Source organism: Colletotrichum fioriniae, assembly GCF_027942845.1.
Source record: "Colletotrichum fioriniae strain IMI 355084 chromosome Unknown scaffold_1, whole genome shotgun sequence".
NCBI lineage: Eukaryota > Fungi > Ascomycota > Sordariomycetes > Glomerellales > Glomerellaceae > Colletotrichum > Colletotrichum fioriniae.
Genome location: NW_027076837.1, coordinates 614,040 through 631,260, shown reverse-complemented (window position 1 = coordinate 631,260; position 17,221 = coordinate 614,040). Strand labels below are relative to the sequence as shown.

The 17,221-nt window shown below is 44.1% G+C and overlaps 4 protein-coding genes across 4 annotated transcripts; 3 read left to right on the top strand and 1 right to left on the bottom strand.

Annotated features, from left to right (window-relative positions):
* Positions 1–274: 274 nt before the first annotated feature.
* On the top strand, positions 275–1,891 carry N0V96_000178 (uncharacterized protein; the record flags this gene model as incomplete). Its single annotated transcript, XM_053191678.2, has 1 exon — positions 275–1,891. One exon carries the CDS (start codon positions 275–277, stop codon positions 1,889–1,891), a length of 1,617 nt encoding a protein of 538 aa, XP_053050762.2.
* A 3,743-nt stretch (positions 1,892–5,634) lies between these two features.
* On the top strand, positions 5,635–6,814 carry N0V96_000177 (uncharacterized protein; the record flags this gene model as incomplete). Its single annotated transcript, XM_053191680.1, has 2 exons — positions 5,635–5,640; positions 6,113–6,814. 2 exons carry the CDS (start codon positions 5,635–5,637, stop codon positions 6,812–6,814), a joined length of 708 nt encoding a protein of 235 aa, XP_053050764.1.
* A 292-nt stretch (positions 6,815–7,106) lies between these two features.
* N0V96_000176 (uncharacterized protein) lies at positions 7,107–8,853 on the bottom strand (the record flags this gene model as incomplete). The annotated part of the gene is made up of 5 exons (XM_065755852.1): positions 7,107–7,396; positions 7,443–7,662; positions 7,698–8,403; positions 8,457–8,619; positions 8,676–8,853. 5 exons carry the CDS (start codon positions 8,851–8,853, stop codon positions 7,107–7,109), a joined length of 1,557 nt encoding a protein of 518 aa, XP_065615092.1.
* Positions 8,854–10,667: 1,814 nt separating this feature from the next.
* On the top strand, positions 10,668–11,042 carry N0V96_000175 (uncharacterized protein; the record flags this gene model as incomplete). Its single annotated transcript, XM_053191682.1, has 1 exon — positions 10,668–11,042. The coding sequence occupies one exon, from the start codon at positions 10,668–10,670 to the stop codon at positions 11,040–11,042; it is 375 nt and encodes a 124-aa protein (XP_053050766.1).
* Between the last annotated feature and the right edge of the window lie 6,179 nt (positions 11,043–17,221).

Here is a 17,221-nt window from a genome sequence, read left to right as displayed (position 1 = left end):
GGTAGGCCTGGGTGGACGGCGGGTGGACGTATAGTGGACACGCGAGTGGAACATCCGGGGAAACGGGGGGGAGGAAAGATTCGGGAGAAGTGAGTCCGAATCGAAAATTGACTACATACACCTCGGACTTCCCGAGATTATAAGTTTATTAAGTGTCGATTCTGTGTTGTGTACTAAGTTGTGTTATCTGTGGATTTCTAGCCCATCGATCTAAGCCAGAAGACCCCAGCTTCGATCACATCAGCGAGGTTGAGCAACACAGGGCAGCGTCCTAATGAAGGTCACCAACCCAATTATCCCGGGATTCGCTCCCGATCCAACTTTAGTCGTCCACAATGGCACTTACATTCTCGTCAACTCTTCGTTCCACGTATTCCCTGGGTTGCCCATCTACACTTCGACAAACCTCGTGAATTGGGAGCTGAAGGGCCATGCCTTAAGCCGACCCACGCAGCTGTCTCTTTCCAACGCCTTTACAAAATTCATCCCTCTGCCTCATGGCATCCCACTCATAATCACCGGCGGTCTGTTTGCACCAACGCTTCGTCATTTCAAAAACAAGTTCTATGTTGTGTGTACATATGCCTGGGAGAATGCCGATGGGGCACACGAGTTCCAGAATTTCATACTTAGCTGTCACGAAGACTTGATATTTTCAGAGGACGGCTGGTCAGATGCGGTGCCATTCGAGTTCCCGGGTATTGATCCAGGATTGTTCTTCGATGAGATATCCGGAAAGGCATATCTTCACGGATCTTACCGAACTGGGCCTCCATGGGCACCAGATTGCTCGATTCGTCAGTTCGAAATCGACGTCGAGACCGGTACATCTTTATCAGAGACGAAATTCCTCTGGAAGGGGGCCGCCGGAAAAGACGATGCTGAGGGGCCACATATTTACTTCAAAGATGGCTGGTACTATCTGTTGACCGCCGAATCGTCGACCTTTGAGGGTCACCAGATCAATATGGCGAGGTCCAAAGACATCTGGGGGCCTTATGAGGGCTGTCCGAACAACCCTTTGTTGACTGCATTCGAGAAGGACGAAGCTGTTCGCTGGACTGGCCATGGTGATCTGTTTCAAGATGCTAGGGGAAACTGGTTCTGCGTCCACCTCGGAATTCGACACGACAATGACAAAATTCAACGTCATCCACTAGGCCGCGAAACTTTTCTCACCTCAGTGGACTGGCCCGAGGATGCATGGCCCAGGATTTCTCAGACAAAGCTGAGCCTAGATCTCGACCTAGAGGATGGACCGAACGCAGGACAGCACGATGTGTTCCAGGGTTTCAATCAGCAAGTTGAGGATCTCTACATTCGCACTCCCATTCCTCAAAACTACTCATATTCTGCCAAGGACAATACCTATCATTTGTGCGCCCAGACATCAACCCTAGCTAGCCCATCTGGCACATCCACATTCGTTGGCCGCAGGCAAAGATCTCACTCAGGGTCAGCTTCAACAACGATACACCTGTCTTCCAAAGGGCCGGAAGGACTACCACTGGTCGGTCTAGCAGTATACAAGGATAGTCTGAGGCATGCAGTCATCCAGATCGATCCGCAAGAGCGCAAGGTATCTTCCATCTTGGTGGCAATCAAGGACCAGAAGCCCGAGTCGATCGATTTAGGCTCGGCTGCTTTACCCAAGTCGGCCGAGGCAGTTGAACTCCGCATTGAGACTGAACCCGATAAATATGAGTTCCTCTGGAGAGTCAAGAGTTCCGAGAAAGGAACCGGGTGGCAAAGTCTCGGAAAAGTTGACCCCGTCCTGCTTTCGGGCTACGACATGACGGGCACTTTGTATGGCATCTTCGCAACTTCGGACAGCACACCGGGCTCTACAAGAGATCAATGGGCGCAATTTGAGGGTTTCGTGATTGAATAGTGTCGATGTTCAATTCGTTGCCGCATAGCGATCGAATGCCCTCGGAGGTTCTCCAAATGATTCTTGCGACTGCGTCAACCGCTTTTAGAACGAATCAAAACACCATGTAGTTACATTGCTCATAAATTCATAAGTCTGGGCGTGTCGAAAGTTTCCTTACTTCAATATATCCCGCACTCGTGAGAATCTAGTTTGGGAGATACTGGCTATTTGCTAAAACTTGTCGGGTGAGCCAATTTAAACAGTGCAAACCATAGCCACAGCTTTATTTGCCAAAACTTGCTAGGCACCGGTCGCAATTGTTGCCTGGGCTTTGGCTTTCAGATGCATTTAAACCGTCAACTCTCCCAGCGCTAGTCAGCCACTTGCTCGGTTCTCTCACTCTCTGAACGCTACTCAATACCTGTGTTTCCCGTGTTTTCCGTGTTTCCCTTCCGTCACAGCTTCATCAAGCTCGAGATGCCTCCTCCAACCACCTATCATGAACCATCAACGATCCACACCCACACTGTCGTCTTTCTGCATGGGCGGGGCGACAATGCGAAGAAATTCATGCAGTCACTGAACTACTCCAGAGACTCCCAAAACCGCACGCTAGCAGACGCCTTTCCATCATTCCGCTGGGTCTTCCCCCAAGCAAAGCTAGGAAGGTCAGTGGCTCTCGGCGACAAGGTCTCGCAATGGTTCGACATCTGGAACGTGAACAACTTTGCCGATCACGAAGAGCATCAGGCTGAGGGGCTCCGAGAGAGCGTCGCCGCGATCCGAGAGATCATCACCACGGAGGCGGAGCTGCTAGGGGGCAAGTGGGACCGCATCATTCTGGCTGGGATAAGTCAAGGGGCAGCAACGGGCGTCCATACTCTGCTCAACTTACGACTCCCGCAGGGGCAATCCGGGCTTGGAGCCTTTGTCGGCTTTTCCTCCCGCATGCCGTTTCCTGGGAGAAATCTCACCGATACCCGGGCAGTTCTCGGACTTGGGGATGTCCCAGAAGGATGTGCGCTTCTGGAACATACTCCCATCTTACTGGAGCATTGCATTGACGACCCTCTGGTATTGGTTGCTAATGGCCGTATTTTGAGGGACACTCTGGCAAGATTCGGCGCACAGGTTGAATGGAAGGAGTATCAAGAAGGAGGGCATTGGTTTAATTCACCTTCAGGGATGGATGATGTTGTTCAGTTTTTGAATTCCCATCTCTCTGACTGATTCTGGGTATCCAACGTAGAAACTCGACCCGAATCAACGATTGAAACTCTGTAATACTGTTGGATTCAATTTTTAATCTTCGAATGAGCATTGTTAGCCGTCTTGTCAAACAATATACATAAAAATAGAAGCTTATAAATTTTAGTATATCAGCAGCGCAGAGGCTCCCCATACATGGAGCTCACTTAATAAAACTAGAGACCGTAATAGGACGTCGAGTCTTCCTGTTGTACCTAAATTTGACCCTTTAGCGACGGCGCTTGAAGTGCGTTTTACTCGCAGGGTTCAATATGCCATGCCATCATCGCGTTTCTACTCTTCGAACCGTTTGGGACTTGCGGCAATCGTGCCGTCATATTGTCTTAATCAGGAGGTCCTAACAAAGTTTATACAATCGTGCCGCACATGTCCTCAATGACCGGGCGTGTAAACTTCGGTCGCGAAGGCCGTACATGCCCTCAACTGCCTTGCCCTAGGGCTTTGCTTTTAGAAAAGCTTGATTCCAGGCTGCTGGAGATACTCTTTGTTCTCTTTCATTTCACGTACACGTAACAGGATGTGTGTGAATTCCTGTTCGATTAGGAGAAGCGCTGTTATCTACATGCAGCACGCAGAGCACCGCCTGCCATCAAGAACACCTACTTTACGACATTAATCAAGCAATCTCCCAACAAGAAGACGGCCCAAGATGCGTTTCCTTGCCACCCTTTTGGCCCTTGTCGGACTGGCAATCGCCACTCCTGCCAACCTCGTCGAGAGATCCGCGCCAGCTCAGGTCAAGAATATCGACTTCAAAGAAATGAGATTGCGAATGCACCTGAAGCATCCGACTCACCTAATCCATCAGTCTTTCGACTTGAATGATGTGAAGGGGATGTTGGTGTCCCGCGCTGGCACAGCAGATACAATCTACCTCCGTAACCTGAACACCTTCATCCCGATGACCAGCTTTCGAAACGGACCGACCTCGGACGGGGAGACCACTGCAGAGAATCATTGCTTTATGTGGGACGAGTGGGAGCTTCGCGATGTCAAGTCATACTGGAGTCCGTATACGGCAGCTTCCAAGATGCAGCATGTTGGGCTCGTCGGCGATCCCGAGACTGTGGCGATCCCCTGGGAGGAGAAAGTATCTGTCAAGAGGAGGATCAGTCTTACTCCTGACTGGAGGCCCATTAAACATGTGTTGAGCATTGCACTGGGTGTGAATACGACGGACGAATGGACCCATAGCGGAACCTTTCAATGCACGACTGCTCCCAATAAGAGAATTCGTCTTTGGTTCCAGAAGTATGTCGGATCAGGTAAGCGTTGAAAGGACCCTAGACACCTGATTCGTGTTCAGGAGACTGACAAAGATACAGCATATGCATTCAAGAAAATATGCAGAAGTTGCGGCGGTGAAAGACCGGTATGCGAGCAAACGTGGACGCCACAGGGTCAGATTATCATTCCCTCCGATGGGTAAGTTGGTGTTTATCCGCCGAGATTGTTGAAGTGACTGATTTTGAGCCCACCTAGCTCCGATCCGGACCTCAATTACAACATGCATTGTAGCTCTGACTAGATCGGGCTAGACAAATTGAAGCGGCCAAGGGGATGCGCCCGGTTGGAGAACTGTTGTTAGATCACAAGTCTAGTCCTAGCTTTCATGGGTCATATGACTTCGCTGCATCGTCGACAATGGACGAGGTCTCTGGTCGAAATTATCACCACCACCAAGATCTCGACCTCATCCACAGCATCAGGGTGTCGCCCAAATGTGTAATAGGCTCCATCCATCCAATTCTTGAGTGATCACATATCCATCTTTCAGCATCTGTGTATGGCAAAGATTGATACCAGTAGTTCCATGTCAGTACGACTACCCCCTACTTAGACACTTTTCTTTTGCTCGGGTAAGATAATGGCCCTGTTAATATGTTGTTTAGCATGTTTGGCGCTGACCCCGCAGTCTAGTCACAAGTGTAGCCTCACTACTTATCTTGAGCCAATCAGCCTCCGTATGCCGGCAGATCATGACTTTTAAGTCTTGACTTCCAACGTCATGTTGAACTTCTTCACTTGTGACTCACACTGCCAGATGTTATTGCCGTTTTCATAAGTACGCGCCCTCAGTCACCAGCATCACCATCATTCGGCAGGAGCAGAACCACCAGTATCACTCGGCATCATGGACCACCAGCATCAGGGCTTCGCGCCAGAGGCAATAAACTTGCCCGATCGCACATTGACGGTCAGTCACGCGACAGAGCAGCAAGAAAGCGAAAATGAAATCGAACAAGCGCAATTACCTCCAGCAGACACGGGAAAAGAGGCATGGCTTGTCTTACTCGGATGCAGCTTGATTCAGATTCCCGTATGGGGTGCGTGGGCCCTTTCACTCTCCGTCCTGACGTTGAAGAAAAGAAATCTCACCGAGGCATTCCGTAGGCTACTCTCTCGCCTTTGGCGTTTTCCAGGAATATTACGGCAGTCATCCTGACAAACTTGAGGGCGATACCAGCAATGTTGCAGTGATTGGAACCACCATGACGGTATGTTCATGAGTCCGCTCTTATATCATCACTTGCATGTGCTAACGAGGTCAGGGCATCATGTACCTCATCTCCCCCTTCACATTCACGATCTTGAGCAGATGGCCTCGCCTACGACGCTGGTTCGGCCCGCTTGGCCTTGTCCTCACAGCCATCGGTCTCCTCCTATCCTCTTTCGCGACTACAGTGTGGCAGTTGATCGCAACGCAAGGCGTCATTTGTGCCCTTGGCTGTGGGCTGCTTTTCACGCCAACAACTTTGTACCTGGATGAGTGGTTCGTCAAGCGGAAGGGACTAGCCTACGGTGTCATGTGGGCTGGAAAGTCTGCAGCTGGTGTCGGGCTGCCCTTCGCTATGGAAACTTGTCTGCAGATGTTTGGGCCAGTAGTCACGCTTCGAGCTTGGAGCATTGCGACGGTATCTCTCGAGCATTCTAACCAACGCTCTAAATACGTTATTTACAAGCTTGCAGGTTCTCATCTCGGCACCCCTCCTCTACTTCCTCAAACCGCGCATCCCCCTCTCCCAATCCTCCGCCGTACGCCGAATCAACCTCAACTTCATCCAGCTCCCCTCCTTCTGGATGCTCCAGATCGGCAACATCCTCCAATCTCTCGGCTACTTCCTTCCCTACACCTACCTATCCACCTATGCCGTTCAACAACTCCACGTCTCTACAACCGTAGCAACGACCCTCCTCGTCCTCATCAACGTCACCTCCATCCCCGGCGGCATCGTCATGGGTAGTCTGGGAGATCACCTCCGCGTCACCACCGTGATCCTCATCTCGACTATCGGTTCCGCGCTGGCAGTATTTCTGTTCTGGGGGTTTTCGAGTCAGACGGCGCTGCTAGCTGTCTTCAGCATCACGTACGGCTTCTTCGCTGGAGGATTCAGTTCTACCTGGTCTGGAGTGCTGTCTGAATTGAAGGCTGAGAGCCCGGCGGTGGATACGGGATTCATCTTTGGGTTGTTGGCCGGTGGAAGGGGAATTGGCAACGTGATTAGCGGTCCGCTGAGCGTAGCTCTGCTGACTGGGGATGGATGGATAAAGGATGGCAAGAGCTGGGGTTACAGCGGACAGTATGGCGGCATTATCCTGTTCACGGGTGTTACGGCAATGTTGGGCGGATGGGGTGCACTTGGTAGGGTCAAGTGCATTTACGCCAGGTAAGATCAATGCTTATGTTGGATCTGGCCCCATGGCAGCGTCTCTGCTCCGCGCCTCAATCGATGGGATGTCGCTAGTCGGGGCAAAAGAAGGGAGGCAAAGGCGTGACCGATAGTTGGTAAGTATTCAATATCCAGTTTGCGAAAATTTCCAATGTCCACATATCCAGAAGACAGCACATGTTAGGCGCAAAGATTTGATCATGGGTAGACATTATTACTATAAATCTCTATAGTCCGATTGTGGCATAATCCTCAACCTCTTGAGTGAATCACTCTTCATTATAGCCACCCGTTTAGTGGTTTCTCTTGTAGATAGTACCGTTTCCGGTAAAGTTACCAGTCTGGGTAGTGAAATCATCAGTGTTGCTGAAGTTGTCAATCTTTCCCAGCAGGATCTCGAGCATGCGGTACGCGACACCAGGAGTGTATCCAGGCAGCTCGTGTCCAGCAAGACGAGCAGTGTAGAAGGTCAATCCACGGTCAGCGGTCCACACACCCTGGATACCGGCGCCGGCGAGCGCGCCACCGTTATACTCGGGATGGTAAGGAGCGATAAGAGGCGTGGTGGGGTACTCCGGCAGACCTTGCGCGCCGTTCCCAGGTCATGTTCTGGATCGCGAAAAGCGTACCGTTGGTGCTGAGAAGCATGTCGAGGTCACCGGAGCCGATGATGGTGTTGTTGGTGAACTCGATGACGCGCTGCAGGGCACCAGTGATGGCAGGGCCGTTGGACTGGTCAGAGCCGCGGCGGGTGCCGTTTCCAAAGACGTTGACGTTGGTGCACTGCTGCCAGTTGGAGTTGAGGGGCGCGTTGAGCGCCTTCTTGACGTCGGTGCGGTTGAAGTAGATCTCGGCGCCGGGTGGGTGTAGTCGCCGCTGTTCACGATGCCGAGCTGGGAGTACGGGTGCGGGCAGGTCTCGGTGATGTGGTAGATGTTAAAGCAGGGGTTGACCTCGATGATGGCCTCGTAGAAGGTATCGAACATGTCGCAGGCGTAGACATCGCTGTTGTAGGGATCGGGCAGGACGGGGAAGGGCTCCTGGGGCGGCGGGAACTGGAAGTAGGTATCGAGGTATGAGGAGTAGTTGCAAGAGTCCTGGCGGTCGCGGACTTGCTCCATGAAGGTCTCGTTGAGGTAGAAGAGGTTGTTCCAGAACTCGACATAGGGGAGGATAACGACCTGCTGCTGGATGGTCTCGTCACCGATAATAGGGTCGTTGATCGAAATACCCGCCAGGTTGAAGTAGTCGGTGTCGTTGGCGGAGATAAAACCGTCAGCGATGTATGGGACGTAGTATCCGGCGTACGACTCTCCGGTGATGTAGGTCTTCCAGGTCTTGAGGTCAAAGGTGTCGATGAAGCTCTTGTAGAAACCGCGGAACTCGGTCGCAAGCTGGACCTCATCGGTGATGTTGGGTACTCCCTGAGAGTAGCCGACGCCGACGGGCTGCTCGACCCACAGCATGTTGGTCAAGTTGGTCCATGAGTAGGGGTTCTGAACGGGGGCAAGCGTGCCCGCTTCCCAAGTGAATGGGCCGTTCTCGGTGAGGAAACCGGAAAGAGAGGAGCATCCGGGTCCGCCATTGAGCCTGTCGCACGTTAACAAGTTGCTCCAGATTCGAGTATTGTTGCATCCTCTTACCAGATAACCACCTCTTCAGGTGTTTGCGCGGCTGATGAGGGGAAGAACCAGAAGAAAAGCTCGCGAGTCTCGTCCGGGCTATCGGAGATGGGGAGCAATCCAGCGTAGGATTCGCCAATGTCGAAGGGCACTTCGGGGATACCAGTGCCATTGACAGCGAAAGCTTGGAGAGGAGTTAGTTCTGGCGACCAAGTGCTTCATTGCCCGTCAATTACTCACCCTTAGTCTTTTCCGTCAGGAATTGGGAGGCGCGCTTCTGGATCTCTGGGTGAGAGAAGGGCTGGTTGGCCGCGCGCCTCTCGACAATGGACCTCGGAAGCGTAGGCTTGGTCGGCTTCTTGAAAGCAAGCGCAGACGAGGCGCAAAGCAGCCCGCTGAAGAGGTTGAGGAGCTTCATCTTGAGTTTGACTGGGGAGAAACTACAAGCGGGTGTAGGACTCTACTCCGACCAGAGCTGGCCCGGTCGCAGTATTTGAACATTTTGATATATGACGGCATCACTTCACAAAGGCCCTGACGCTTACCATAGGCAGAAGGAGGAAGACCAAAGTGCCCAAAAGTCCCCTGATAGAATGGGTCACTTCTCGATGATTGAACGGCAGTGGGTCCACGCAGATGTTGATCGTTGGTTCATGGTACGTTGGTCGGTTGTTCGGCATGCGAGAAAGCGTTGCTAGCCGGTCTCCTCCAAAGGTACCTTGGACTCATCTAGGCCCATTGGAAAGCTCATGTCGAGAAAAGTCGTGTTTAGATTACCTGAACCTTAAGGCCCTTTCGTAATGAGCTTGTACTGATAAGCCTGATTGGCCTTCGCCGAGTCTCGGTGTCATGTAAACTTCATGTTTCCTTCTTAGTGACCAACGGCGCGGAGGAACCTGGCACTTCTGGGTATTAATCGCGTGTTCGGCTCTTAAAGGCCGCATAAAAGTTGTAAGATGACGCAGCCGGGCACGAACTGTCACCTTCCTCTTAAGGTTAAGGCCGGTCCCGCAGATCGACAATGAAGCTCCAACGGCCCTCCCGGCGCGCTCGTGATTCGATCACTGTGTCTTAGTGTTGTGAGAGCAGACAGGGCCCCAGATAGATCAAGCTTCGGGCGCACGATGCAGCCGAAGCTTGGTCTAGCTTGGCGAAGCTTGTCAGGCTTAGCGACTCTCGGGGCGGCGTTGGGCGGGTTGTTTGCCTGGAGCCTGGAGGATCGATACAAACGCGGCAGAGCGGGAGAGAAACAAAAAGTCCGACCTCCCGGCATATCGACAGGGATCAAAGGTTCGCGAGGATTGGGACCTGCCTGGGAGGTACTACGGTGATATCGTATTGCAAAGTGCGGGATGTCGCGTAATCACGACCTTGAGTGATGTGATGCAAGGTAAGAAATGCTCGATAGCTGCTTGATTGCGAGGCAAGTAATTCGCTCATGTGAGGTGTACGGCTTAACTACTGCCCGTCATGTATGGCGCGGTTTGCTCAAAAGTCCGAGTTCATCTCATTCTCAGAAAGTTGAGTCCACCTCAATCAGCCTCCCGTAGAATTGTGTTTGGAACCCCGCGTTATCGCCCACCTCTCGCTTAGTAATTAGTTTTACTCCAAGGACGCAGTCCAAAGGCACTCCTTCAGCACGTGGAGGTCAAGCATCGTTGCTATTTACGCCCCGCATTCCCCTCCAACAAAATCGTCGTTGACGGCGGGGGGGACTTGGCGCAAGAACTCCATGGATCCCTCTATCACGGGCATCACGTGGTGCTAAGCGTTGACTTAAGACAGCAGGACAATGATGAAGACCAATCAAAGCTTACAAGCCCAAGAGAAAGATGACATCAGGCGCGTTGGCACCGCAGTCCGGTCCAGTGATTAGCCTGTTGGGCGCGTCCTGGGCACTGCCTACGCGTCGCACGGCCACACCGAGCAAAATGCCCCCTCAATCGCATGCCGCATTTGCGGCGTGGTAGAAATGTCAAAACGGTTTCAGCCCTCTGTGCAGAAAAGAGGCGTAAATCGACCAATACGAAGACCGGAATGTCGTGGCTGAAGATGCTGACGCGGCAGCCACACTGTTGGTCGGCCTCACAAGGCCCAACATCCATCCGTCTGACATCGCCAGAGCTCAAGGTAGAAAACCACCATACTTGAACCTGACGTAAGGTAACATCAAGATACCCACAAGTCGATCGTGAATCCATCATCACAGAGAGCCGCAAAGACGCAACTGCAATGGGACCCTCAAAAACATCACCCTCCGAGGCGGCGCCAGCCTACGACGAGCACGGCTTCCATGACGAGCACCCCGTAAACGCATTCCCCCCATCAGGATCAGCCTCAGCCTACGCGACGATCCCGCAGAACGACGAGCGCGACATCGAACTTGCACACGATCACTCGGCGCCAGATCTATCGGCCCCTTTCAACCCCTTTAAGCCGCATCAACACTGCGAGACGTGCGACAAGTTTACGTCGGCGCGCGAGGTCAGGGCCAACGAGAGGCACTGTTGCCTCTGGGTTGCCGTTGTGTTCATCACAATCAGCGTCTCGATGGCGGTGATGGGAATCGTTGCTGTTGAGGCAAAGTTCAGACATCACAAGGACTAGAAATTGGTCTTCATTCAAAGAACTTGAGGCTCAAAATTCGTTCAACGAGTGCCGGGCCTGCTGATCGGTGGCATAGATGGTTTCTTGGCTAAGCCCTCAAGTCAAGATTGAAAGTCTGTGACTGCCACCCTCAGATATACTTCCAATTGACTGCTCTCGCTTTAAGTTGCCCAAGTCTTTCACGGCAGACTTCATTTACATTGGCGTGTGGTCGTGGGCTTGTCGTGATCTGTACGTGTATTCTTCAACTAGGATAGACTGAAATACACTTTCTTCCACGCACAACCTTTCTCATTTTCGTGGCGTTTCCATTTCCAACGACGTCCCAATGAATAATACATGATATCATGCCTATTGTGGCAAGCAGTGTCAATTGGCGCACACTGCTCGTTTGCGCCATATCACGACCAAGGTTTAGAAATTTGAAATCGTGTTCCAAACCATCACGCATTCTCGAAAGGGGGCCCTTTATTTCTCTGTTCAGGACGCGAATCTCGACCTCTGTCCTCAGAATGTGCCGTTCTTGAGACTAGGAGAATCCGTCACTCTGCAAGTCAGAGATCGGCCCCAGGGCATTTGTGGTAAGGCGGAGCATGTCAATCAGGGATTCCAGCCTCTCCATGATTTCTTTACCAAGCAGGTGAAGCAATGAGGCAGATCGCCGCTTTCGTCGTAAGGCACCCAAGTTTCTTCGAAGTCCTCGCTTAAATCACGTATCGCATTCCTGAAAACATGATAAGTTGATCGAGTGGACGAAGTTCTAGCGTGAAGAAGGTAGGAGGTCGAAAGGGCTCCCGTCCGCTGCAGAAGCGCTATCGAGGCCCCCAGAAGTCCGATAATTTCGGCCATTTCGCATCAGACTCTCTGTGAACCAATATGGATATTCTCGCAAGTGTAAATTCGTTTCTCACAGCGGTCTCTCAATAATTTTATGTCTTGTCCATCCTATATGCCTCCGGTATTCTTGCAGGTATGCTTTTCCTAGTTTATATCTAGGGTTTCGGAATGGAGCCCGTTCAACTGCCAGTGTATGAGTATCGATGTCAGCAACAAATAGTCCCAGGTTCCAATCACGCAATCGAAGCAACACAGTCCTGAACTGAACTTCGTTGTGAGCCCACAATGCATTTGCCACATATACAATGATCCTGTCGCCATCTGGCTTGTACTTGACATTGCCAGGCCTAAGATCAGTATGACACAATGTGGGTTTGATGGAGCGACCTCCCGTCTCCAAAGGGCGCAAGTATCGAGGAAGCACTTGATCCACAAAGAAGTCCAGCGTGGCTTCATCTTCGGTGGTATGAACACCACGAATATCCTTCTCTCTAGCCAACAAAAACTTCATGTGATTCGTCCACCACACCTCCCAAGAAGACTCCCGATTGTTGGGCTGTGTCAAGTTGCCAAAGTGCGTGTTGACCGGAAAGCCAAACTTTCTGGTCGGGGGTTTCCCTGCGCTGCGGAGATGGAGCGCGATTGGGACCGACATATACGTCTCTGGCGGTGGGATGCCGCGGTCAAGCATACCCTCGAAGTCTAGTAGAATGAAGTTTGCGCCTGACTGTGATTCGTAGCCTCCAGCGTAAACCGGTCGAGGGATAAACTCGGGAATGAACCTGTAAACGCTGTTTTCCGAGAATAAATGGGCTAGGATTCGTTCAAAGCTTCCCCCTCCCCTTGCCCTCTATCGAGCCAGTCAGTTGGAACTCAACAATATGATGGGATGGCCATGGATGGAAACCCTTCCAAAGAATAGCTGGAGGCTGCCATCTTGAAGCCGGACGTCGTAACGGGTGGTGTCGCACCAGTCGCTCAGCTTTAGATCAACTGCTTCTACTACCTGGTCATCCTTGGGAAATGCTGCGGGAGATTTCTCAATGATTCACTCTTCACGACGGACAGATACGTTGGAATACCGGAAGCTATAAGAGGCATTTCGTGATAGGCGATCAGCAAAGAACGTTGTTCAGGTGCTGGGCACAATAGTTCTTGCCTGATGTGTCAGGGGTTGATGTTGACGTTTATTTGCCGGAATGGAATAAAGGCCCAGGTTTACCGCATCCCTGTCGTTCAGTCTTTGTTAGCACCTCATCAAATGTCGTGTTTAGCTGCATGACTGATTTCTTTGTTTTGAGGTGATCCTAGGTGTTACCGGTAAACGATTCGTTAAGGATCCCTATGCAGGGGCGAGTACATTAACGGTAATCGAAAGGGAAGGTCATAGTGAATCTTGCTTGACGCATATAACATTGGTGCAGCCAGAGGTTCACTCCGTGCAGAAGAACCTTTACCTGACTTCTGTGTTCATTCTTTAAGGAATTACTTACCAATTTCCATGGAGTCGAGAATCATGCGGTCACAGCCGAGGCGTCGAAGTCTCTCTAGCAAACATACGCTCAACATTCACTAGGCAATGTGAGGGCGTCATCCTGCTGTAGATGCATTTTTTTGTTTTCTAGTAAAGGCCATTTATCTCCATGTCGCGTCAGCGTGAGACAGACCAATCTATCTAAGCTACTATTATATAGTTATAAATAGGGGCATCGACGTTAAATGTAAAAAACGGTTATTTATTAAAAGTAAGAAATAAGCACGAGGTTCGCCCTAAAATAAAAAATATAAGCGAGTATAAACCTTAAGTAATTATATAACCGAGGTTATATAATATATAATAAGGCTATAAATAGTTAAAATTATTATAATATACCCCTTAAATAAATCTTTATTTAAAAAAAGCGTACTAAACTACTTATATTATTATAAAAAGTATTATTAAATATATAAATTTAAATAATATTATATAAGAATTTATTTATAAAAAAAATTATAAAATAAATTATACTACGTACTAAGTTATAGGTATAAAGTAAATAGGTAGTAGTTTATTAGCTATATTTATTATTATAAAGTAATTTTGAGGCTTTTTATTAATAATAAGTAGGACCGAAGGGCGGCCTTTTATTAACTAAATAATTAGTTTATAGTTTAAAAATAAATAAGTAAGTAAATTTTTTTATAGCTACTTACTATTTTAACTTTTTTTTTAACTTATATTTATATATTAATTATATATATATACTTTTTATTTTTTATTTTTATACTTATATTTATACGCGTGCTTATTAATAAAAAATAAGAATCGTAATTAATAATATTATTTAAAAATAAATATTTAAACGTATTAAAGTTAAAAAAGTACGCTTATATTATTATAGTATATAAAACTAAGTATTTTAAAATAATTTTAAAAAAAAGTAATAGCTCCCCTATTTATAATAATAATTTATTTATAAATAAATAATACTTTTTTTATATTAAACTCTAATTAGCTAAGTAATAGTATTATATTATAATTTTATTTTTTAAATTTATTAACGTTTTTATTTATAAGCGACGGCTTTTTAATTAAAAAAGAAATTATTTAAGAAATAAGTAAAAGTAAGGGTAGTTTAGAGCCCCTTTTTTTTATTCCCTCTTAATAAGTATAAAGTAGTTTTTTATAAATATAATATTTTTTTTTAATATTATTATTTATAATTTGAATTTTTAATAATATACCCCTTTAGTACCCCTAGTATTAAGGAATTTTTTAAGTAAGTATTACTATTATTTAGTATTAAATATTTAAGTTATATTAAAAAACGCCCTTAGTAAATAAATAGAAGAGTAATACTTCTAAGCTTAAGCGTTAATAATAAATATATATATTATTAAACTAATAAAAAAATTTAATTATACTCTTCTTTAGAAATATATACGTAAGCTAGGTAAGAAGTTCTTATATTTTAAGTAAGTAAAAAAGAGAATTTAATAAAGACCTTATAAAAAAATTAGTTTTTATACGTATTTATTGTTCTAAATTAATTATTAATTATTTTTAAGACCTAACTTATATAATAGTAGTATTACGTAAGGCCTTAGTAATTAATAAGTTATTAAATAAAGTTAAAAAATAAAATAGCTTATATAAATAAGGTTTTAATAAGAGAGGTATTTATAAATACTCTTTTTATATTTAAGGCCTAATTAAAAGAGCTTATTAAAAAAAAGAAAGTACTAGTTATTTTATATATAAAAGCTAATAATATTTAGATTAAAATTAATACTCTTATTAATATTTATATCCTCGCGGACGTAGTACTCGTATTAAAATCCTTTTTAAATAAATATATACTTATTTTTTTTAAATAAGTAATCTTTTTATAATGACTTAACAGGGGTTATTAAAATAACTTTATATTCCTTAATTATAAGCTATATTTATAAATTAAAAACCCAGGGCTCCCCAGGCGTTTTATTACTTCTTTAATATTCCCTCGTTTTATATAATTATTTTTTATATATTTTTTTATATTTAAAAATAATATAAAGTATTTAAATTTTATTTATAAAAAGCTTTTTATAAGACTATTAGTTAGTATTTTATTTATTAGTATATAAATTATTTTAAATAAGCTTTTTAAATATTCTTAATATAGCTATATATTTTAGATATTAATATAGTAAAGGCGAGTTAAAATATATTCTTTTTTTTTATTATAAGCCTTATTATTTAATAATTATTATAATAAACTTTTTAAATATTTCTAAGTTTAAATAATATATTATTAAAAAGGCGTTTTAAAATAAGTGTTTTTTTTAGTAGTATGTTCTAAGCTAAAGTAATTTGGCCTTAGTTATTAAAGTTATTATTATGTTTTGTTTTATAGTTTTTATTAAATAAGTTTATTAAAAAGAGAAATTATATATTTTTAAGAGGATTTTTAGGTTTTTTTATTATTTATAAACGAAGCGTTATTTATAATTATTAATACTTATTTATTTTTTTAAAATATTAAAATATATAGCGAAGTAGTAAGTATAAAAAAGGTATTATATAATTTAATTTATAATAGAATAATATTAATAAGACGGGTTCGTAAGGAACTAAGATAATAAAACGTATATAAAAACGACGTTAGGTTATATTATTATTATTATATATAAGATTAATTTTTTTTTAAAAACAACTTAATTTTAGCTAGCGATATAATTCCTAAGTTTTTTTTAATTAATATAATTAGTAGCGGTATTATTAATACTTTTATATTAATAAAATCGAATTTTTTTAATAATTTTTTTTAATATATTAATTATGGGCGAGATAAATTTTTTAGTTTAGTTAATTTCGGACGACTCTAATATTTAAATATTATAAAACTAGTTCTTAGTTTTTTTAATTTATATTTTTTTAAGCCCCTTAGTTATCTAATTAGTTTTATAAATATAGTTTTTATAAAATAATATAAGGATATTATTTATATAAAAAAGAACTAAGACTTTTTTATTTTAAATTTAAAATAGATATAGGTCCTTGTTTATAAGTATAAGCCCGAGGGATTTTAAAGTTATTAAGAGTTTTTATATTAAAATAGAAGAGTATTATAGGTATTATAGAGGGCTTATTTAAGTTTAATATATTTACTTAGCTATTTAAAGCTATTTAAGAGCTTATATATAATAAGAGGGTTACTTAGTTTTTATATTACGTTTAGAAACGTATTTGTAATATTATATTAATAAATTTCTAAACTAAATTAAGTAATAATAGTTATTATTATTTTAAAAGTCTTAGTAATAAGAGTAGTTACGTATATTTTTTTTAAGGGGTATTATTTTTAGAAATTATCCCTAATATATATTCTCGTTTTATAATAATCGAAGTAATAGTCTTTATTAAATTTATAATTAAATACTTATTTAAGCAGTATTAGTTTTTTTTAAACTATTACTTAGCTAATAACTTTTTAAGTATTTATTTTTTTTAGCTTTTTAATTTTTATATAAGTAGTTTTAATAAAATAGGTTTTAAAAGGCTTGGGTATTTTTAAAAACGTTTTTTTTATATTTTTAAAAGGGAAATAAAATTATTTATATATATTTTATTATTAAGAAGTATAGTTAGTAAAACGTACTTCGTTTTACTAATTATAATATAAATATAATAATAAAACGTTCGATACCCTTAGGTTATTTTATTAATCGCTTTTTTATTAATTAGGTATATATATATTAAAAAAAGTATTTTAGTTTTATTTTATATAAAGTAAGAATAAGTATTATTCGAATTATTTTTTTATAACTCGGGTTTTAAGTAACTATTTTTTAGTAACTAATTTTTTTAGTTTTTTAGTTTT